This window comes from Sylvia atricapilla, chromosome 1 (genome assembly GCF_009819655.1).
Source record: "Sylvia atricapilla isolate bSylAtr1 chromosome 1, bSylAtr1.pri, whole genome shotgun sequence".
Lineage (NCBI taxonomy): Eukaryota > Metazoa > Chordata > Aves > Passeriformes > Sylviidae > Sylvia > Sylvia atricapilla.
The window spans coordinates 68,362,480-68,381,752 of record NC_089140.1 but is presented as its reverse complement, the minus strand read 5'-3'; the positions used below and the strand labels follow the sequence as shown (position 1 = coordinate 68,381,752).

The following is a 19,273-nucleotide window of genomic DNA, read 5'->3' as shown; positions in this document are numbered from 1 at the left end:
GCTTTGTAGATCCCCAGTGCTGAAAATCTCCACAGCCGAACGAAGCCAAGGTCGCCGTGACCTTCCTCCCCCTTCCCGAGGCTGCACAGCACCACGCTGTCCCTTTCCCTTCAGTCTGAAGCCGCGGGGCTCCTCTCGGGCCACTCCCGGTGTGCCGTGAGCGCCGCCCGCACGCAGGGGCTCACCTGCCACCTAGTGGGCTCTCCCCATCCCTGCGGCCGCCTCCGCCCTAGCCCGAGCCCGGGCGGGCAGCGGGGCAATGCCCGGGGAGGCGGGAGCCCGGGGAGCCGCGCACGGCGCTCACCGGGGCTGCGGGTGTGCTCCCACACAAGGGGGGTGCCAGCGCACCGGGAGGGTCCCTGTCTGCTGGGATGGGAATAGTGGGAAACGGAGGGGATGTGCAACCACCGGGGGGAGCGAAAGTTCGGGAGGCAGGGGGCACGGAGGAGGCGCGCCCCCGGGGGGCTGCACCCGGCCGTGCGTGTTGGTGCCGGGGGCTCTGTGCACGGAGCGGGGCGCGGGCACCGGCGTGCGCGTCCGTGTACGGGCCCGGCTGTTCCGGGGGGAGCGGGAAGCGCGTTGCCGGGAGCCGGACGGGGCGGTGCCTCCGGCGGGGCGGGCACGGCGGAGCGGGGCGGGCACAGGGCGGAGCGGGGCGGGCACACGGCGGAGCGGGGCGGGCACACGGCGGAGCGGGGCGGGCACCGCCTCCCCGGGGCGGGCCGGGCTCGGCCTCCCGCTCGGGCCTTGCGTGCTCAGGCCTGGCCGCGGCTGGGGAAGCGGCGATGGAGGCGGCGGGCGGCGGCGGAGCGGCGGGCGGCATCGCCCTGCACGACTTCAGCGGGCAGCTGGGCGAGCAGCGGGTGCACTTCCACGCCATGCGGCTGCGGGACTCGCTCTTCCTCTGGGTGGGCGCCGCGCCCGCCCTCGCCAGCCTGGCCGTCGCCATGTGCAGCCCCCGTGTGAGTGTCGCCGCCCGGAGCCCCGCCGCCCCCAGCCCGCCGTGCCGGGACTAAGCCGTGCCCTGTGCTGTGCTCCGCTTGCAGGACAGCATCCCGGTGGCCGCCTCGCTCCTGGGGGACCCCTCGGACACCGCCTCCTCCTGCCTGGCGCAGCGCTTGGGTAGGTGCGGGGAAGGGCGCGGAGCGGGCCCGGCTCTCCGCTGGCCCTGAGGCGGCAGCCCGGGCTGGGCGGGCGCGGGGGGATGCGCTGCCCCGGCCTTAGTGCCTCCACTGCTGCGGGTTGCGACAGCTTCCATCCAATCCACCGTGTAAGAGTCTGCGGCACCTGAGTCAGCGGCCTTGCGCACGCTGTGTGCTGTCAGAAGTGAATTATTTGTTATCCTGGCTTTGGGTGCCAGGCAAGGTGCGATGGGTGCGATGCTGTGCCTGTCCAGTGGGGTCTCAGGTGACCTCCCCTGTGTAAACCTGTGACACGGCTGTGCTGGTGGGCGAGGTGGCCGTCGTGCCAGGCCACGTGCATTTTACCTGAAGACGAAGCCGACCCTCATCACGTCTCGCACCTTTTAGCCCCCACATTCCAAGAAGTTCTGGTCTGGGAAGTCCAGGGTTGTCTCACAGATGCCTGGGCTTGATCTGACTGACCCAAATGGGCACTGCTCGGGATGCCTCCATTTCCATCACGTGCAGTATGCTACAGCTGCTGCAATCGCTGAAATCCCCAATCTCAATGACAACTTGCAAACTCCTATGTCCATACTAAAAATATTAAAAATGCACGGCCTAATGCATGACAGCACTTTCACCTCTGCCAGCTGTATCATCACCCACCAGTGGCCGACGCAGCTCCAACTGGTGAATTGCTGATGTGCTTGTTGCCAGGTTTTACAAGCAACACGCTGCTCAGTCTCACCTTACTTCCTCTGTTTCAGATGGAAAGGCCACAGAATTATTAATGATCTGTGTGCATATCACCATTTCAGATAGTATGTCCTGAGTTTTGTATTGTCAGGCACTTCCGTGAATCTACACCTGCTTTTCCACCGTGGTCACATATAAAAAAGGGTTGCTCACAAGACTGATCTCTGAAAAACAGTATTAGCATCTTTTCTTCTTCACAGTAACTTCTCTTTTAATAGACACTGTTTTAGTCGACCCTTGTGGCACGATTTTCTCTACACACTTAGTTCAATCTTTTCCACTTTAAGTAATAATTTTATGGGGTGCTGTATAACATGACTTCTTTATGTGTAATTAATGCCTTATCCTTAGGAAGTCAATAAAGATGTAGTCAGAGAGGATTTACTTTGGATAAAGTATAATAGTTTTTTCCATTTTCCATTTGGTCTCCTTGTAAGTTATTTCTTCTGAATCTTGCTTGCTCTAATCATCTGTGTAGCATTGCAACCCAGCTGACAGCTCTAAGTTATCTAAGTGACTCCCATACTTTTTTTTTTTTTTTTTTTTTTTGTACATGTGCTTGGTATTTTCACTCTTAAAAGATTTATTACATGTTTCATAGCTGAAGTTCATAATAACTTGCCATTTCTTCCATTAGTTCTGTCAGTGTTCCAGGACAGAGGCTGCCTGAGTCACCTGACTTCTTTCTCCTTGTGAGTTGTGTCCGTTTTGCTGCCTTTTTTCTTATCTTTTCCTCCCCCCCAAGGTGCGTTTATTATTTCCATCACTAATTTCCCATACTTTGTTACTGAGAATTGATACTGTTGCTTGGTACTGGTTTATAGGTTACTGTTTTTCCTTGGAATATAATGCACCTTCCTATGTTCTTTTTCTTTGTGTGCTTTAGGTGTTTTTTGTTATTTCATCTTAAACTTCTGAGCCAGCTATGGCCATTCGAGGCTTTTGGTCCATGTTCCTTTGTATCCATGACATCTATCCACTGGGTTGCAAGGTTTCCTTGCCAGTCAGCTCCTTGCTTATCATTTTTATATAATGTTCTTGCTTGTCTGATCCTGATTTAGGTATGTTATTTTGAGGAAGGCCTGTAGACCTTTTTCACCTTTAGTTCAAAGGGGAAAGTTAATAATACACATATGGCTTTGAATAATTATGTGCTTGTTCTTTACCCGAGCTTCTGGGAAAAGAAATGTATCTTTTTGAAATCTCACACCATGGTCTTTCAGCTGGCTTTTGACAGTCCAGCAATTTAGGTCAACTCATGGTCATTTAGTCCAAATTTATTTATCCTGAGACTGGTGGATCTGCAAGATCATCAACAAGCATCCCTGTATCTTTGTTTCCCGAAAGTGCTTGGTAAGGAAGTGTGTGCTCGGTAAGAAAATGCGTGCTCCACCTCAGCTAGAATACCCAGCTTTGCTGTTACTGGTGTTTAGTTTTTCTTTGGGAATTTAAATCCTTGTTACTCCCACAAAGTCTGTAATAGCAGGGATGCTATTCACAGCTAAGTCTGACTTGTCACCATTTTTTCCGTGCAGTTTCTTGTCTCCACAGGCAGTAGCAGGAGTAAGTAGCATGTGATGCCATTTGCACGTAACTATTTCCATTTCTTACACTTGCCAGTTGCATTCCATCATCTGCTGTGTGTTCCTGCAATGTCAGGTTTCCTGCCCTGGAGCAGGAGTTTCAGTGCATCACGGTGCACACGTTCTCCTTTTGTTTTATTTATAGTTTGGCAGGGGTCCTAGCTACAACAGCTGCATTTCATGTATTTGCTCTATCTCCTTCCTTATTTCTGAATTGTTTTTTCTGTTGCTGAAGACACATGTGCTTCATTCTTATTCCTTTTTCTACATACATCTATCTATATCTGCTTGTATAAGGTGCAGGAACTGTTTCCCATCCTGCCTGATTGCTTTGGCACAAGATGCGTCTCACTAGTCAATAAACCCAAATTCTAGGAATGTTTCCTGTATGATACTGGTGGCCAGTTCTTGAGGAAGTCCTTGTCCATTGGTGCCTCCCTCACGTGCATATCCTGAAATCACAGTCCTTTGGGCTGCAGTACTGGTTGGTGCCATGTCTTCAGTCTTCCTTCTGTAGGGACTGGCAGACTCTTGGTGAAGATCACCTCAACCTTTTCTTTGAGTATTTCTCAGCTGGGCACTGGTCACTTTCATCACCTCTTTTCCCAGCATAAATAAATTCATATCTAACCTCTTCTGCTCCTGCTGGGCTCTTCTTCAAGCTTTGGTTTGGGCCTCCGCTCTGTACATGAAGTTGTAGGAGCAGATCTGTGCTGCTGTAGTTTCTCCTGGTATTCAGCACATCCCGGATGATGGCTGTTGAGGATGGTTTTTTTCCACTTCAAAGAGCCAGTGCAACAGGGGTTATTAACCAGGCTGCATGGGAAGCAGACCTGCCAGAGGGCTTTTTAGGTAAGCCTTGTCCTTTGCAGTTTTCTGCTTTGCTCTGAAGCTGCAGATGGTCTTCCATGGAGGCATAAGATCTGCCCTCTTTTGTCCTTTCCACAGGAGTGCACATGTCCAACTGAATCCTCAGGAAGCAGGAACAGAAAAGGTCCCCCTGCCCCTCAGAGCTGGGGCAGAGCCCTGGGAACAGAGGTCCTTGGCACACAGAGGGACTCCCAGATTCACACTGTTCCTGGGAACTGGAACAGCATCCCAGAGACTCTATAGGCAAACATAATTAAGAAGTTCAGTTTTGACACTGCAGTGCACTATATAGTTTTGTTAGCTAGGATAATGGCATTAATTAGTTCAGAATCAGCATTGCATTCATTTAGGGCATGATGATGAAGCACTAGTGCTTAAAAAGCATGCTGATTTATACCACAAAAATCTAGTGCCAGGTGCTAATTTTTGCAATCAGAGCACCACACTGCATTATATCAGCATTTTGTAGTGCCAAGTCTTAAAAGGCAGATGAGTCCTTGGATTTCAAAAGCAGCTCTACTTACTGAGTCAGGAAGCTGGTAACCTGTTAGGATAAAAAATAATAAAAAACTCATTTGCATAATGAAAATGCCTTAAATGACTTGTTTAACTATGTTTTATATGTACATATATATATGGGTTTTCTGTATTTATTTAGTTTCCTATTTAGAAAGAGACACTAATACTTCTAAGATCTCAATCCTATTTTGAAGTTTTAAAAATTCAGATAATTTTTTTGAATATTCAGCAGAACAGTCTAAATTATGTCTGGGATCATTAGCTCCCAGCTCATTCCTGGACAAGAATATCTCATGACCCAAAATCTATTTTTTGTCTTCTATTTTACCCAACTCAATTTAAGTTTAGTGCCTACTTTTCCTATATGGTGCTTACATTTCTCACAAAGTTTAGCTTCAGTAATGTATAAAAAGAGCCACAGATTTGCTATATGACCATGGTAAAATCTAAATAGGATGGTATTTTATTTATAAAACACTTTGTAGTGTTATCTCTTCTACTCTGATAATTAAGTCTTCTTGTCCCACTGGACAGGACAGGTTTTTTTGTCACTGTTAATTAGCTCTGTCATGGAAGGCAGCTCTTAATTTTGTAGCACCTCTCTCTAGGTACTTGTCATTACAGTAGCCTGGAACTTGTGCTTGGCTTCATCATGTTCAGCAAAGGCTCTCCAGCCTCTTGGAGGATTCATGGACACTATGAAAATAAGACTGAAGGAAACAAAATTGTCAGCAAGCTTAGACAGAACTGTTGCATAGCTGTTGCATTTTGGGGGCTTTTTAAGGCTGAATTTCAGTGCTAAGAGTCCATTACAGTCTGTGGTTTCATTTACAATGTGAGATATTTAAGAAGTGTCCAAAAATCCACTACAAGCACTGCAAGGCTTTCCAGTGACTAATGGTGTCTTGTGTCAGGTCAAAAACTATTTGACAGCCACCAGTCTTACATTGCTCACTTCTGGGATGTGCAAAATCTTGTCCAACTCCCCAGTGGTCAGGGACTTGTTCTGCTGTTCCTTTATAACTGCAACCAGCACAGCAGGAGTGGAGAACATCTTAAGAGATCTGCATGATGTGGCTTTTTAAGAGGCTTGCTCAAATACCATCGTCACTTTTATATAACAATAGACTCTGGCTGACTACTCTGTTTTGTGTTTTAGCCAGCAAGACCAAAAAGCAGATATTTGTCAGCTACAATCTTCAAAACACAGACAGCAATTTCACCTTACTCATAGAAAACAGGATCAAAGAAGAAATGACAGCTTTTCCAGAGAAGTTCTGATTGTGCATCATTGTAAAAGAAGATGGAGGTTTTGTTTCAGAAAAACTGATTGCAATTTTCCCACTAAGTTAGTATGTTTCTTTTGTATTATTTTGATTGAATTTGTGGTTGTTATTAAATATAGATACACTTAACTCGGATTTTCTTTTTTCAAATAGTATTTGAATTTTCAAAGTTGGTTGGTTTTTTTTTTTTGGTTTTTTTTGGTTTTTTTTTTTTTGGTTTTTTTTTTTTTTTTTTTTGCTATCCTGCCAAGTAGGATAGCAAATGGATGCTGCAATGGATGATCATCACTGGAAAAGTGCATGTGGTGTCTGGCCTCCATGCAGTACTAGGATCTGATGGCAAATCAGTTCCAAATGCTATCTGTACAATTAATCTGCTATGTAGTAGCACTGAACATAGTATAGCAGCTTGTAGTGTTCAAATAAAGAAACCTCACATTTTTGTATGGTAAAGCTGTGACATGAGTGGTACTTTCGTCCTTTCAGCAACCCTCTTGGCTGTAGGACTAGTGCTAAACAATGGATTTCCTTCCATCCCTTGGGCACTAAGAACACTAGATGGATTTCACAAAGGGTTGTGTATGCATCCCTGAGGACTACACAGAAGGAAAAAGCACAAGCTGAGTTCTGGAGCAAGAGATAAATCTCTCAGGCTGCTAGAAAAGCATCACATGTAAATTGAGCTTATACATAAAATCAGAGAAGTCTACTACCATGACCATCAGTGAAAAGAATCCTGCTGTTGCATCTCTGGATTTGCTTTCAGGGAGGATGGGTAGGTATCCTTTGAGAGGCAGATCTAGGGACTGCTGGAGTTAACTATCCAGGTTTTCCAGATTTTGGTGGTGGTGGTTTGTTTGTTTGTTTTTTTCCCCCCAAGTTGAGCCCTGACTCGAGCTCAAGCATCAGCTTCTGATACAAACCAAAACTAAACTGCTGATGCTGCTTCTAGATAATTGTCCTAAGCACCTACAGAAAAGTGATGAATTTACCTTGCTGTGCTGCCACAATCAGCAATTAAACACTGTAACCAGGAGGCTGCTGCTGTAGAAGGCACAACTGCTGAGTCTCTTGTCCAAAAGTGTTTGAACACCCAGAAGCTTCAGTGTCCCAGACGTGGTGTGGGTGCAGAGGGCCCCTCCTTACCTGGTGGGAACAGCTGCCTGTCCTTGGCCACAGTTCAAGATCAGAATAGCAAAAAGCAACTGTTGAAGGGTATTTTCTTTTTAATTTACACCACCCAGGAAACAGAGTCAACTATGCTTCTGTAATTGACTATAAGGGATAATTAGTTGCAAATCAATGTGCTGCTTTAATTAGCCTGATTTACAAACAGCTCATTCTGTTTGTAGAGCAGGGTAGGGCTATTTGCTGAGACATCAGCTGCTGCTGGGTGTTTGAGAAGTCCCTGCAAGGGAGCCAAACCAGGGAGAGCAAACTGATGGGACAACGTCATTTTATTCTGTACATTTACATACAAAGTTCTTCTCAGTAGGTACAACAGATGTAACATCATGCAGACATTTAGCTTGTAAGACTGTTTTCAGTACTTGATTTAAGCTTGTGCTATGAGGAAGCACCACCAGACTATTCATGATCAAAACATACAGTAACACGATTCTTTAAAACTTCATCAGAAACTGAAATGGGGAGGGAGATCTCGCCCACTAGACAAAACACACCGTACTCCTTTCCCGAAACATTTTACACAATACATTTAAAATGAGGTTTGTAATTTCATTTTTTTTTCTTAAAAAATAAAATAAAAAAATGTTACAGTGGGGGAGATCATCCCCCCACTCAATAGTGTTGTCTTATGTGCCAGCTACAGGCGCAACTTGATTTGACATTCACAGAGTTCAGTTAATGGCACTTCTGCTTCCAATTTGGTGACCAATAAAGTGTGTGGCTCCAGGAAGTGGCAACAGTTAAGTAAAATACTTCCACTAAAAAGAATGACAACAACGACAAAAAAGCCTGCTCAGTGAAACCCAAAAGTAAATCACACAACCCCCTTTCAGAGTGGTCACAAAACGCTTGCAAACAGGTGACTGTCGTTATCCGTTTGCAGTGTGTCTGGCAACAAAAGCAGTACTGAAACCTTAAAATGGGGACAAAACCCCCAAGATTAAGCATAATGTCACTTCACATTTTTGTTTGAACTTGCAAAGGTGGTGAAAGCCCTTATGGTAAACCCAAAGAAAAATCTACTGATGGGCTTAGAGGTTACTGAAGGTTCACAGAAGAAGGCCAAAAATGGACAAGACAGCTTGGACTGCTTCCCCTGTTGTGGTGGCCAGCAAGAGCCGCCTGAGAAAAGCCTTTCCTGGTGATGGCTGCAGAGGAGACATGGCAGGGCAAGCATCCCCATGCTTCCTTTCTGCCTGCTGCATCAACCTGGTACCTGGCTCCTCCACACAAGATAGGTTTAAGTGAAAGCTTTCCAACTCCGTGAACATGTGTGGAAGAACATAATCGTCACAGAAGTGTTTATGTTTTCAGGAAAAGGAGCAAAACTGGAACTTCAAGGCAGGAAAATAGTTTTTGCTTTTTTGTCGTGACAGAGGCAGAGGGCCAGACCGACTAGAGAAGCTGGGGCTCCCTTCATTGCAGATCAGTACCAACTACCTGGTTTCAAGCAAAAAACCAAAAAAAGCAGCAAATCAAATCAACCTCATAAGATACTTTTCTTAAAAAAAAAAAAAAAAAGTTGCTGCATGTTCCTGTCACCTAGTGTATTTACTATCTAAATGTTGTTATCTTTAAACAAGTGTTCTTTTCCCTGTGCCTGCCTGTCATTGGAGAGCAGCCACCAGAACAGGAAACGATAAAGCGCTGTGGACAGCGGCGGTGAGCTCACCAGGGCCACTGGCGGTGCTGGAAGCAGCCGGGTTTACAGGCTTGGGATGGTCTGCAAGAGCTGTACTGCAGCTTGAGCACACGGGCCACGAAGGAGACCATGAAGGAAGGAGCTACTGGCTCCATGGCACGATGGATGGCAGGATGCTGCTTTCTGCCTCTGTACTTTCACCTCCTCCTCCTCTCTCAGGCCCTTCTCCTCTTCCCTGAAGCCTTGTTTTGCTTCTTCAGCTTTTTGTCGTGAGCCCATTTCTTTTGTCCCCGAATGCGTGTGCTTGCAACAAGCTTCTCGCATCAAAGGTATTTCACAAATTTGGTGTGTGAATACTGCACGAGTGGGGAAGGGCTGGGTCCTTTCCTCGGGTGAACAGAGACTGCAAAGGTCTCAGCACAGAACAAAAAGAAGCGGCTGCGCTCAAGCCTGACAGTAAAACTTGAGTGTAAGAAAGATCAGGCTCTTCCTGTCACAGCAAGTTTAGCAAAAGGTGAAAAAAAAAACCAGTAGTGTAACTGGGCAAAACTACCATCAACTGGTCCAGTGTTTCTTACCAGGCTCAAGAAGAACCCAAATGTCCACATCATCCTCTGTAAAAATTAGCAGCTTTAGGACAACATTGTTACTCTGAACACAACCACCTCTGTTGCTTCTGCAGGTCTACCTGTCCCCCTGCGTCTGTCAGTGTCTGGGGCTGTGCTACTTTACTGCATGGCCTGCCGGGGAGCATGGACCTCTGATTTACTGGGGACTGTAAGAGGACATCGGCAGCCTAATGGAGGATGGAAATCGTTAGGTACAGTAGTTAATCGACAATATATACAGCAAGGGAGGAACGGGGAGGGAAGGCAGAGGAGGAGGAAAGTGCAAATGAGCACTGCCCCCTGCATGCGAACGCAAGATGTACATCAAACAAAGTGGCAATCATACGGACACTCAGTACAACATTGACATCCTGCTGCTCTGTTTGAACGTCTGCACTACCGAGCAATCACAAATGGATGGCCTGAGTGAGAAAGGAGAAGAGGGAGGGACAGAGGGGAGGGTTAACTACAATGCAAGAAAGCTGTTTACAAAGTCCTTGCATTGAACTAGATCCTCACAACAGTCTCTTGAGTGAGAACCAAAAGCCAATGGCCAGAGAAAATAGTTGGTTTGGGGGCTGCAGGACAGAAGTTGAGTGGCTGCTATCAAAGTGCTATCTGCACAGCAAGAGGTAAACTGGATGTTCATGTTGTTTAGCATTAATCCAATTTAAGTCAACTTTTATCCTGAACTAAAATCTTACAAGAGCAGTTGGGAAAGTGGGGAAATAAGGGTGAATTCATTGTGTATTCTTGGATCAGAACCAGAACACATCTCTTAAGAGCCCAAGACAGCTCAGTACATCATTATTCACAGGCTATCAATTAATTCCTTTCCAACAGTCATTTAACCTGTTTTTCCACTTAAATTGAAAACCCAAACCCTGGTTCTAAAAACACTTAAGACCATACCAGGACACTCATTTCCCAGGAGCAGAAATCCCAGCTATGCTACCTTTTGGAATAAAGGTATAGATCATTGCCCATGCTCCGTACTATTTATCACTGCTGGTCTATGCTTTTTTTTCCTGGAGCAGTCAGAGATCCTGGGCCTCCTGATAATTATAGCCATTCTAGGCTAAATTCATTTTTGCATCATAGGTCAAATCATTTGCATCATCTACATTACTATTAAGGACCAGTGGCAACCACCTAAAAGAGATTAATATACTCTTAAAATGCAGAAAGCTGATTCTCATTGTAAAATCAGCTTGTTTGGGTAGGATTTTCTCCAATGCATTCAGTGAAAACAAAAAAGGACTAATTTAGAAAGTAACTTTTAAGTGCACATGGGCTATAAAGACAAATACAAGCTGCATAAAATGCAGTCAGAGTTTGAGTCACAACAGGTTTTGCTTTGCTTTTTCTTCCTTTTTTTTTTTTTTTTTTTTTTTTTTTCATGTATACAAACACAGCAGGCAATCTGGGCACTTGGACTTCCTAGACAGGCAGAAGAATGTTGCACAAGTCTAAGTTTAAGTCAATTCAACTTTGCAGTAAATCCCTCTTTCCTTTAAAGAAACACAAAAACAAAACAGAAAACAACACTCCCCCTCCCCCCATGGTTTCTTTCTTGGAATGGCTGCACCTCTTATAAGATGGCTTCATTTTTGTGATCTATGAAAGGAAAAGGAAATAAAGTGCTTCTTGAGAATAAATCAAAATAAATATACATATTTAATGGCAGGAAAAAAAAAGAGTTCTGAAGGGCTACCGCCAGCCAGGTCTTTTCTCAGAAGAGTCTTTTCCCCCAAAACTTTTCAAGAGTAATCTGCACAACCATTGGAGATGCCAAAATTTGCTTTAGTAGCAGAGTTGAATTCTTCTAAGTTTGTGTCTGCTCCATCACTGGTTTGTAAAATCTGTGCAAAACACCTTTGCCCAAAGTGCTACTCCTCCCGCACAACAGCGTCAAATAAAATACAAAAGGAAGAGAAGAAATATAAGAAGGGGAAATAAAATAATTAAAAAAATAAAAAGGAGAAGGGAGAAAAAAAATCCACCCAGTTACATCTACTTCATCCCGTTGGCAGTGGTGTTCTCCGAGATGCCGTCACTCACAGCTGCTGAGTCATGGAGGCCAGAGTAATCCTTGAGTTCAGAGTTTGTCAGGAGCAGGGGCTGCTCCCCCTTCTTGTGCGGCAGCAGGGGCTGCCGGGTGTAATGTTCCCCGTCCGGGATGTTCTCCGGCAGGTTCTGGTTCTTGCTCTCGGGCAGCAGCAGGATGCAGATGATGCAGATGAGTGTGCAGCAGGCAAAGATGACGTGGTGGAGGAAGTAACCTTTCTGGTTGTGGAGCTCCATGATGGGGGCGGTGAGGCGGCCGAAGCCCGCGCTGGCCAGGACCAGCCCCAGCCCGCCTCCCCTGCAAAGGGAGAGGGGGAAATAATGGCACTCCAGTATCATTTCACACCCATTTAACTGCCCCCACATAAGAAGAGGAGAAGCTTTACTGTATGAGTGTGTAGACAGCACTCTAAAGTGTTTCCAGTTCCAAGTATTCCCACATTCAGTAAAGGAAAACCAGATTTTGCTTAGCATGCCACCCTTCTCCACTTAGACAAGACACACCAAGGAGCAGTAAGTGCAGGAGTCAATTTTGGCTGCCTCTAAAGTATCTGGCACCATTCAGCAGTGGAGGCAGGAGATTAGACTTTACAAGCCACTGCCTTGATCCATTATACCAAACACTGAGTGCTGGAATATTTCCTACATAAAATCATGTTATGGCTGGAACTTCTCAACACATTGGAGATGTGAGAAAATCCATAACTTTAAAAAAAAAAAAAAAAAAAAAAAAAGTAGTGTGAAAATAGACTCATCTTCCTCCAGCTGGAGGCTGGAGGCACAGAGGCTGCTTGTGAAAGGCGAGGAGTTCCGTGCTCTCTCCTGATGCTTGGCTATGCAAGCAAACTCTTGCAATTCCTTGTCTTGCTGATCAGCATCTCTCCAGGCCCTGGTGCAGGAGACCCGGCCCAGCTCACAGTCCTGGGTCTGTCTCTGCTGGGTGCCCCCACACAGAAGTGGCCCTGCAAGGGCAGGCCATTCCCTCCTGCTGTGACATGACTGAGGTCTCCTGCCAGCAGCGTCATCCTAAAACGACTCATTTTAACAAAATCTGTGAGAGTGGCAGCTCCTCCATTTTCCAAAGCCCCTGCTGTCTGCAGAGGGAGACCTCCCTGCGAGTTTAATCACTGGCACTCTGCTTCCCTACTGTGAGGGCAACACACTTCCTACGGGACATGACATCTATTCCTAAACCCTCTGGAGATCAGAGAGGCTCAGATGTTCAGACCCTGGCCCAATGCAGAACTGTTACTATCAGCAAAAAACTGGCCCTTACAGAAGATGACTTGCAGAGGGCAAATGGACTGCTTTATGTCAAATACTTGGAAAAAAACAGTTTCCCTGACTATTAAGCATCCTAGAAATCACTGTGCAAATAAACCTACAAATGCCAAATTCACTCAGCCAACCGCAGTGTTAAAGCTGATCTTCACTCAATCCTTTCCAAAATCCACTGCTGCTTACTTGACAGCTGAAGGACAGCAAACATAGGTTTCAAAAGATGCTCTTGGGACACTGACTGGATCAAAACCTCATATATGTATGTTCCAGTTCTTCAGACTCAGCAGAGCATCTTTCATAGACAACAGTGACTTCCCCAAATGCTGCAAAAGCCCCTTTTAAAAACCTGCCAGCTTTCTGATGGCAATTTAGAAACCCAGCTGAATGCAACTATTGTGCAACTGGCCTCCCTGCAACTTCATTAATACACTCACATGAGTAATTGACACAACCAGTCCCAAATGCATGGGAAATCTCTCTCCAAGCTGGCTCTGGAGCAACAAAAGCCTGGCTCATTTACATCGGTGATTGCAATGGCTAAATTGTATCTCAACCCCCCTGAGAAGGACCTGAGGTGAGTTTTAAATGCTGCTGTAGAAGGACATCAAGCAAGCTGAAAGAAAACGGGAAAAGGCAACAACAAAGACGGCTCTGTCATTTATGGGTCAAGTGGCTTCAGATTTGCAGGGAGGAAAAGAGTTTTTCCATATGACGTCAGTAATTAGAGTGGGCATTACTTTTTCCAGTGCCATCAAAACCTGGCAGAAGAAGGCTTGAAAATACATTCTGGTGTGTGTCCTTAAAATGGGTGTCTTTAAGGTTTAACTACACCGCAGATGTGGAAATGTGAAGGGAAGAAAAAAATAGAGAAAACTGAGAATGCTGTCACGAATTTTTTGTTGTTTCTGTGCACATCAGGAAACCAGCTACAGTGCAAGAGAGGCAGCACCCTCATGATTCATGCTGTCTTTGCAGGTGACAAGGGGCAGCAAGTGGAAAAGAAAAACATTCTGAGTGCTTTGGGGTATTGCTCCTCCTCAGCATGGGGAATTCCATGGCAGGGGCCAGTGTCTGTACTTCAAACTCTCTCCAGATGCAGAGTGGAGCCTGGAGAGGGAGTGCGAGGGCTGCTGGCACCCCTGGCAAGTCCCAGCTTTCTCCCTCGCACCTCTGCCTGCCAGTGGCTGCCGTGGGAGGCATTCCTATGGCATGATGCCCACGGATGGTGGATCAGGGCCACTTTCCCAACCCCTGCTCAGCCACTGACACTGGGGAGGGATGGTTTGCACGAGGTTTATGGTTCTAACCTATGTGGGCAAATCACAAAGGAACCTTGGTTCAAAATGTTGTCCTCAGAAAGGTACTGCTTGTTCATGGGGTAGAATTTCCTTGCTTGCTACCTCAATGTTTGCCAGAGAGCAGCAAGACATCCTCACTAAGGGAAGGGTCTTGTCCTTCTCAGCACTCGGCAGGAGAGCAGAGAATTGTTAATCCTGTCTTCAGACAGCCATGTCTGCACTGAGCAAATGGGTCAACACACAACGTGACTCAGAGTACAAGCAAGCCAGAGAGATGCCCAGGGGGCTTTGGGAGAGCATCTGGTCCAGCCTCTTGCACAAAGCAGGGCCAGCACTGAAATCAGACCAGGTTTTCCAGCTTGGCCACTTCTCAAAGTCAGTCCCTGAAAAACCTCCACAGCTTTTCCCTGCCTGTACATAAGGGATATTTTGTGCACTCAGTCGTAGGCCAGAGATTCAAGTAATTCACCAGGATACCCTTGGCCTCATGGAGCAAGCACCGCCTTTGAGAAGAAGCCAGGCCTTATTCAGGTCCCAATAAACAGCTCTGCATCCCACTGTGTTGAGGAATACATTCAGTGCAGTAGCTGGGTGGGCAAGATGTGGTGTCAGCTGCAGACTGAGCTCTGGGGGGCAGGATCCCAAGACGAGAGGCTGTGAACTGGTGCAGACTCTCTGAGTGAATGTGACTGCCCACTGGCTCCTGGGTGGTCAGACAGGAAAGTTTCCTCAACAAAGCCACAACCATCTTCCACTTGACAATAACTGAGTATGTGGAGGATGAGGAGACGACAGGCTGTATTTTGTTCAGCCTATTCTGATTTAGTAGACATGCAGGCTGTAGTGGTGTGAAGATTATTCCATATGGATTATGATTGACACTTTGTGCTTTAATTCAGCATTTGGATGGAGGTCTGCACTGAAGTCCTGGGTACAAAGAAGTGTAGGTCCTGATGAAACCCCCCCCGCCTACTGCCAGGAGACTGGGGTGCAGTGCACAGACCAGAAGGACCCTTCCGTGACACGTGATGGTGTGGAACACATGTTGCTGGAGCAGGTGTCACCTCTTAGTGATGAAGATCTGGCTGTTCTCCTCCTGGAACTGCTCATCTCAACACCACAGCAGCAGAGATGGATGGGTGCTGTGGGTTTGCTGTCATGCCACTGCTACCCCAAGGTAATGGCAGTGCTGCTTTCTGCTCTCAGGGATTTGCAGATAATGGATTTGATTTGGGAAACCCCAGAGACAACCCCAGTGCTCTCTTTGCCTTCCATTTCCTTAAGGCTCCTTGAGATCCAACCAAAAGCATATTAGTACCATACAGTGGTTTGGAAGAGACCTTAAAATCATCTAGTTCTAAACCCCAAAGGGCATCCAGCGTGGCATTTTGGAGAGCAGGCTATGAGGGAGTAGCCAGATCCCACCAAAAGGCAAGACAGAAGGCAGCTTAAGCACACCTCTGCATGAGACAGATTTATACACTAAGCTACACCTCCTAATTGCAATCCTGAGTGGATCTTATAGTGTTGGTAGGATCACAAAGCAGTGCAGAGTGTCATCCTTTCTATAAATAAACAGGGACCCTGAGGCATATCTAGCTGTTGTCACTCGCCTGGTGTCACCCAGCAGAGCCAGGGGAAGCATAATTTTGTCTCCCAACCAGGATTTTGCCTCCCTCCTGGTAGCAACAGAAGTGATTTAAAGGAAAAAAAGCTTGCTACATTCAGACTACACATCTGACCCTACTTGGCAGGCTCTCTTCTGGCTGACATGGTCAATTCCTTATCTGTGTGTCTTTCAGACAGAGACAAGGAGAAAATTAAAAAGGCATAAAACCACCACACTGATAGACACACACATAAACAAATAGCTATTAGTGTTTCAGGCTGCTGTATAACCTCACTCCTCACACTGGCTTTTCCTGTGGAAATAATACTATCCATAAAATGCATTCACAAATTTAGATAGCCTGAAAAATAAGACCATGGAGCAAGGAGACTCTGGCTACTCCGATGACAGTTTTGCAATAATACTTTTGCAAAGTTATTGAAAAGGCATATAAGTTGGAGGGCACAAATAAAAATGTATCCTCTTTCCTCCACTCTCTCTCCTTCCTTCCCACCTACATGACCTACATTCCTGGGAAATTCAGTGAAGTCAGAGCAAACTCCTGAATTGCTGTGGCACTGCTGAAAGCATAATCCAGAACACAGAAGCACAACCTCTGTGCTGTGAAAGATAACAGTGCATGTATAAAATGATACAAACCCCTGACCATACAAAGATGCGCTATGGGAAACTCTCTAACAAAGACCATTTGTCTAATTTCTCCTATTTCCCAGGATGCAAGTGCTCCTCTTTAGAAAAACTTTGAGCCTCTGCTAAGCTACGTCTCCATGTGAAGAGAAAGACAGCTTTATCTGCAATAAAGGGCTTGCAGAGGACCTCTATGCACCAAAAGCATTTACACCACATGTTTCAACACCTCCCTTCTCCTGCAGCACCCCTGCAGCTGTCCTGGTTAACCTGCTCTATGGAGGCAGGGATTACTGGCACCTATGCCCTCCTCTGCACAACCATGGAATTTCTCCTTTATTATCAAGATGCAGACTCATCCGATTACTGCTTGAACAAATCCCACAGGGCTGGTGAAGCAATGACAATGTTCAACCACACAAACTGGTTCAGCTGAGTATTTAAGACCCCACCAAGCTGCAATTCATGCGCTGCCAGGCCTGCTGATCATCACCATGATGGGACACAAGGTGGAGCCATGGAAAACAAAGCCTCTCTATACACAGACACGCATTTACTGGCGCAGACTGACTGCAGCTACTGTAAAAAGCAGCCCTTAAATTGCTGTCAGGTCTCCAACTACGTGGGGCTTCCCCTCCCAACAATGTGTTAAGTTACACAGCCCATAATCAATTAAATGAGGATAATGTTGTCCCCATCTTTTGAGGGGGGGGGGGCTCGAAAGTCTCACCTGATTACTGTGGGCGTGATTTCAGCACAGAAGAACACGCTGAGGCTCCCAACAGCATGCGAAGAAAACATACCCACGATGGAAAACGCAACAGAGAATTTGTCTTTGACGCTGTCACTCATACCTGGCAAGACAAGTGTGTGCATAAAAAGTAAGAATGAGGTAAAACTTCTAAGGAAGAAAACAATTAAAGAAGTTTATATTACTCTTCTCCCTCAATAAGAATTTGAGTAATTTTGTAATATTAATTTAAAACTGATATTTATAAAATCCACTCCCCAAGCATCTGAGATACAAACACACAGGAAAAACACATAACATTATGCCTAAATTGGCAGTGATCTCTGATTTTTTAATGCTCAGTCACCGCGGAAAAGGTAAAACCCATGAAAAAACAAATCTTTGGGCAATCTTGTAGGCACCAGCCTCTTCCCTCTCATGTTTAACAGACAAGTGGAGGCAGGCAGCATTCCTCAAGCTGCCAAACATCTTGTAGAGTGGGGCTTGGGCACTGGAGAGGCATCCAGGACAAGAGGGGAAAGAACTAGAAGTGCTCCCATCTCTGTGCTAAGCCTCTGCATGTAATCAATCTGCAAACTCTGTTGTAACTCCCAGCTTGACAACTCTGGGTGAGAACAGCCGATGCCAAGGACAGTGAAGCACTCCCTCAAGTCAGGGCTGTTTGCTCAATCATTTCACGGCTGGATGGCAGCAAGGTTTCCGGAGCAAACGGTGTCTATCAAGCACTTGCAGAAACCCCAGTAAATCTAAACAAAGCTCAAGGAAATTGTCTCTGGCCATGATGACAGTACATCTCCCATTTGACCCCTGCTCTCCACCTTCTGTGGGCAGGGTTTGGATGGCAACCCATCTCTGACCAGGGTTGTACAAGCTCATGTGGCCTGTCCTGGCCAGCGAGGAGGCCACATCACTCACAGACACTATTGCACCGTACAAGGGGAACAAACACATCATGCCTGACAGCAGCACTGGGGAAAGGACTGAGGCTTTGCAGCCAATGCTCCCTCACCTTTCTACACACACGTGCCAAGGCCTGCCCAAGGAAAGAACTGCTGTGTGCAGTCCCAAGCAGGCATACTGTCTGGGTTGGATCCAATGAAAATTAACACCTGCTTTTGTTCTTGCTGAATATATCAGCTATCAGGAGAGCAAAAGGTATTTGGGAGCTCTTTGGTTACATCTTCTGAAATGTGCTACAGCCTGCTCAGGGCTAAGCCCTTTCTGCAATGCACCCCAAGGGGAGAGAGCAAATTCTGCCAGCTGATGAGGATGTGGGCACAGCACCTTGCAAATTATAGGTCTCTGGCCACTCTTGCATAGTGGGTGAGGCTACACCATTGATGCCCTCGGGGAGTCAAGAGTGCTCAGCAGAACAAACCTTGGAAAAGCTGGGCAAGGGCAGGTCCATACAATCTGATACACAAAGGTGAATTTTTTCCCCTGTAGTTTGTCACTGCATTGCTCTTACAGTACTTCAGCTTGGGAAAGTATCTTTTTAAGGTGTTTAAGCCCCCTTATCAAAAGCCTCCCTAAGGTGTTTTAGTCACATTTCCTTTTCTGGAAAAAAAACCCCCCAACCTGAGATTCCTGAACTGGGAATGCTGCTTCTCAGAAGGAAACTTTCTGAGAAAGCCTTACCCTGTATGTCAAACCCTGGGAGACCTCTGCACCTTTTCTTGACATGCAGAGATGAGCCTATGTGGAAAAGATGCTACATGAAGAGGCTGCACATAAATGTCCAGGCCTGCCTGCGAGTGGGGTCTCAAGGCACTGCACAGAAGTGGACAACTGGACTTTCCCCCTGAACCTCTTTGTGGCAGTAGCTCTGCTCTGGGTGTTTTTGCCCAGGTCTTCTGGATCTACCCATTCCTGGGGGAGTGCTTCCCACAAGATGCAGATTTGTCTGTAGACCATACCTGAGTCTGGAAGTTGACTGTATTTTCCAATCACTGGATCCAAGACCATGGAAGTCAGAGAAAGACAAAAAAGAGAAAAGGAAAGAAAACAAGAACATATGGTTTTTATATGTTAATTTATCTGAAA

At 46.3% G+C, this 19,273-nt stretch overlaps 2 protein-coding genes across 2 annotated transcripts in view; one reads left to right on the top strand and one right to left on the bottom strand.

Annotated features, from left to right (window-relative positions):
• Positions 1-719: 719 nt before the first annotated feature.
• PSMG4 (proteasome assembly chaperone 4) lies at positions 720-6,591 on the top strand. The gene is made up of 3 exons (XM_066325363.1): positions 720-962; positions 1,047-1,122; positions 6,012-6,591. Exons 1-3 carry the CDS (start codon positions 786-788, stop codon positions 6,131-6,133), a joined length of 375 nt encoding a protein of 124 aa, XP_066181460.1. The 5' UTR covers positions 720-785; the 3' UTR covers positions 6,134-6,591.
• Positions 6,592-7,577: 986 nt separating this feature from the next.
• SLC22A23 (solute carrier family 22 member 23) overlaps positions 7,578-19,273 on the bottom strand; it is a 109,338-nt gene continuing 97,642 nt past the window's right edge. The window contains 3 exon segments of the mRNA XM_066325351.1: positions 7,578-11,941; positions 17,210-17,333; positions 19,147-19,179. Coding sequence (XP_066181448.1) covers positions 11,590-11,941; positions 17,210-17,333; positions 19,147-19,179 — 509 coding nt within the window. The 3' untranslated portion in view covers positions 7,578-11,589.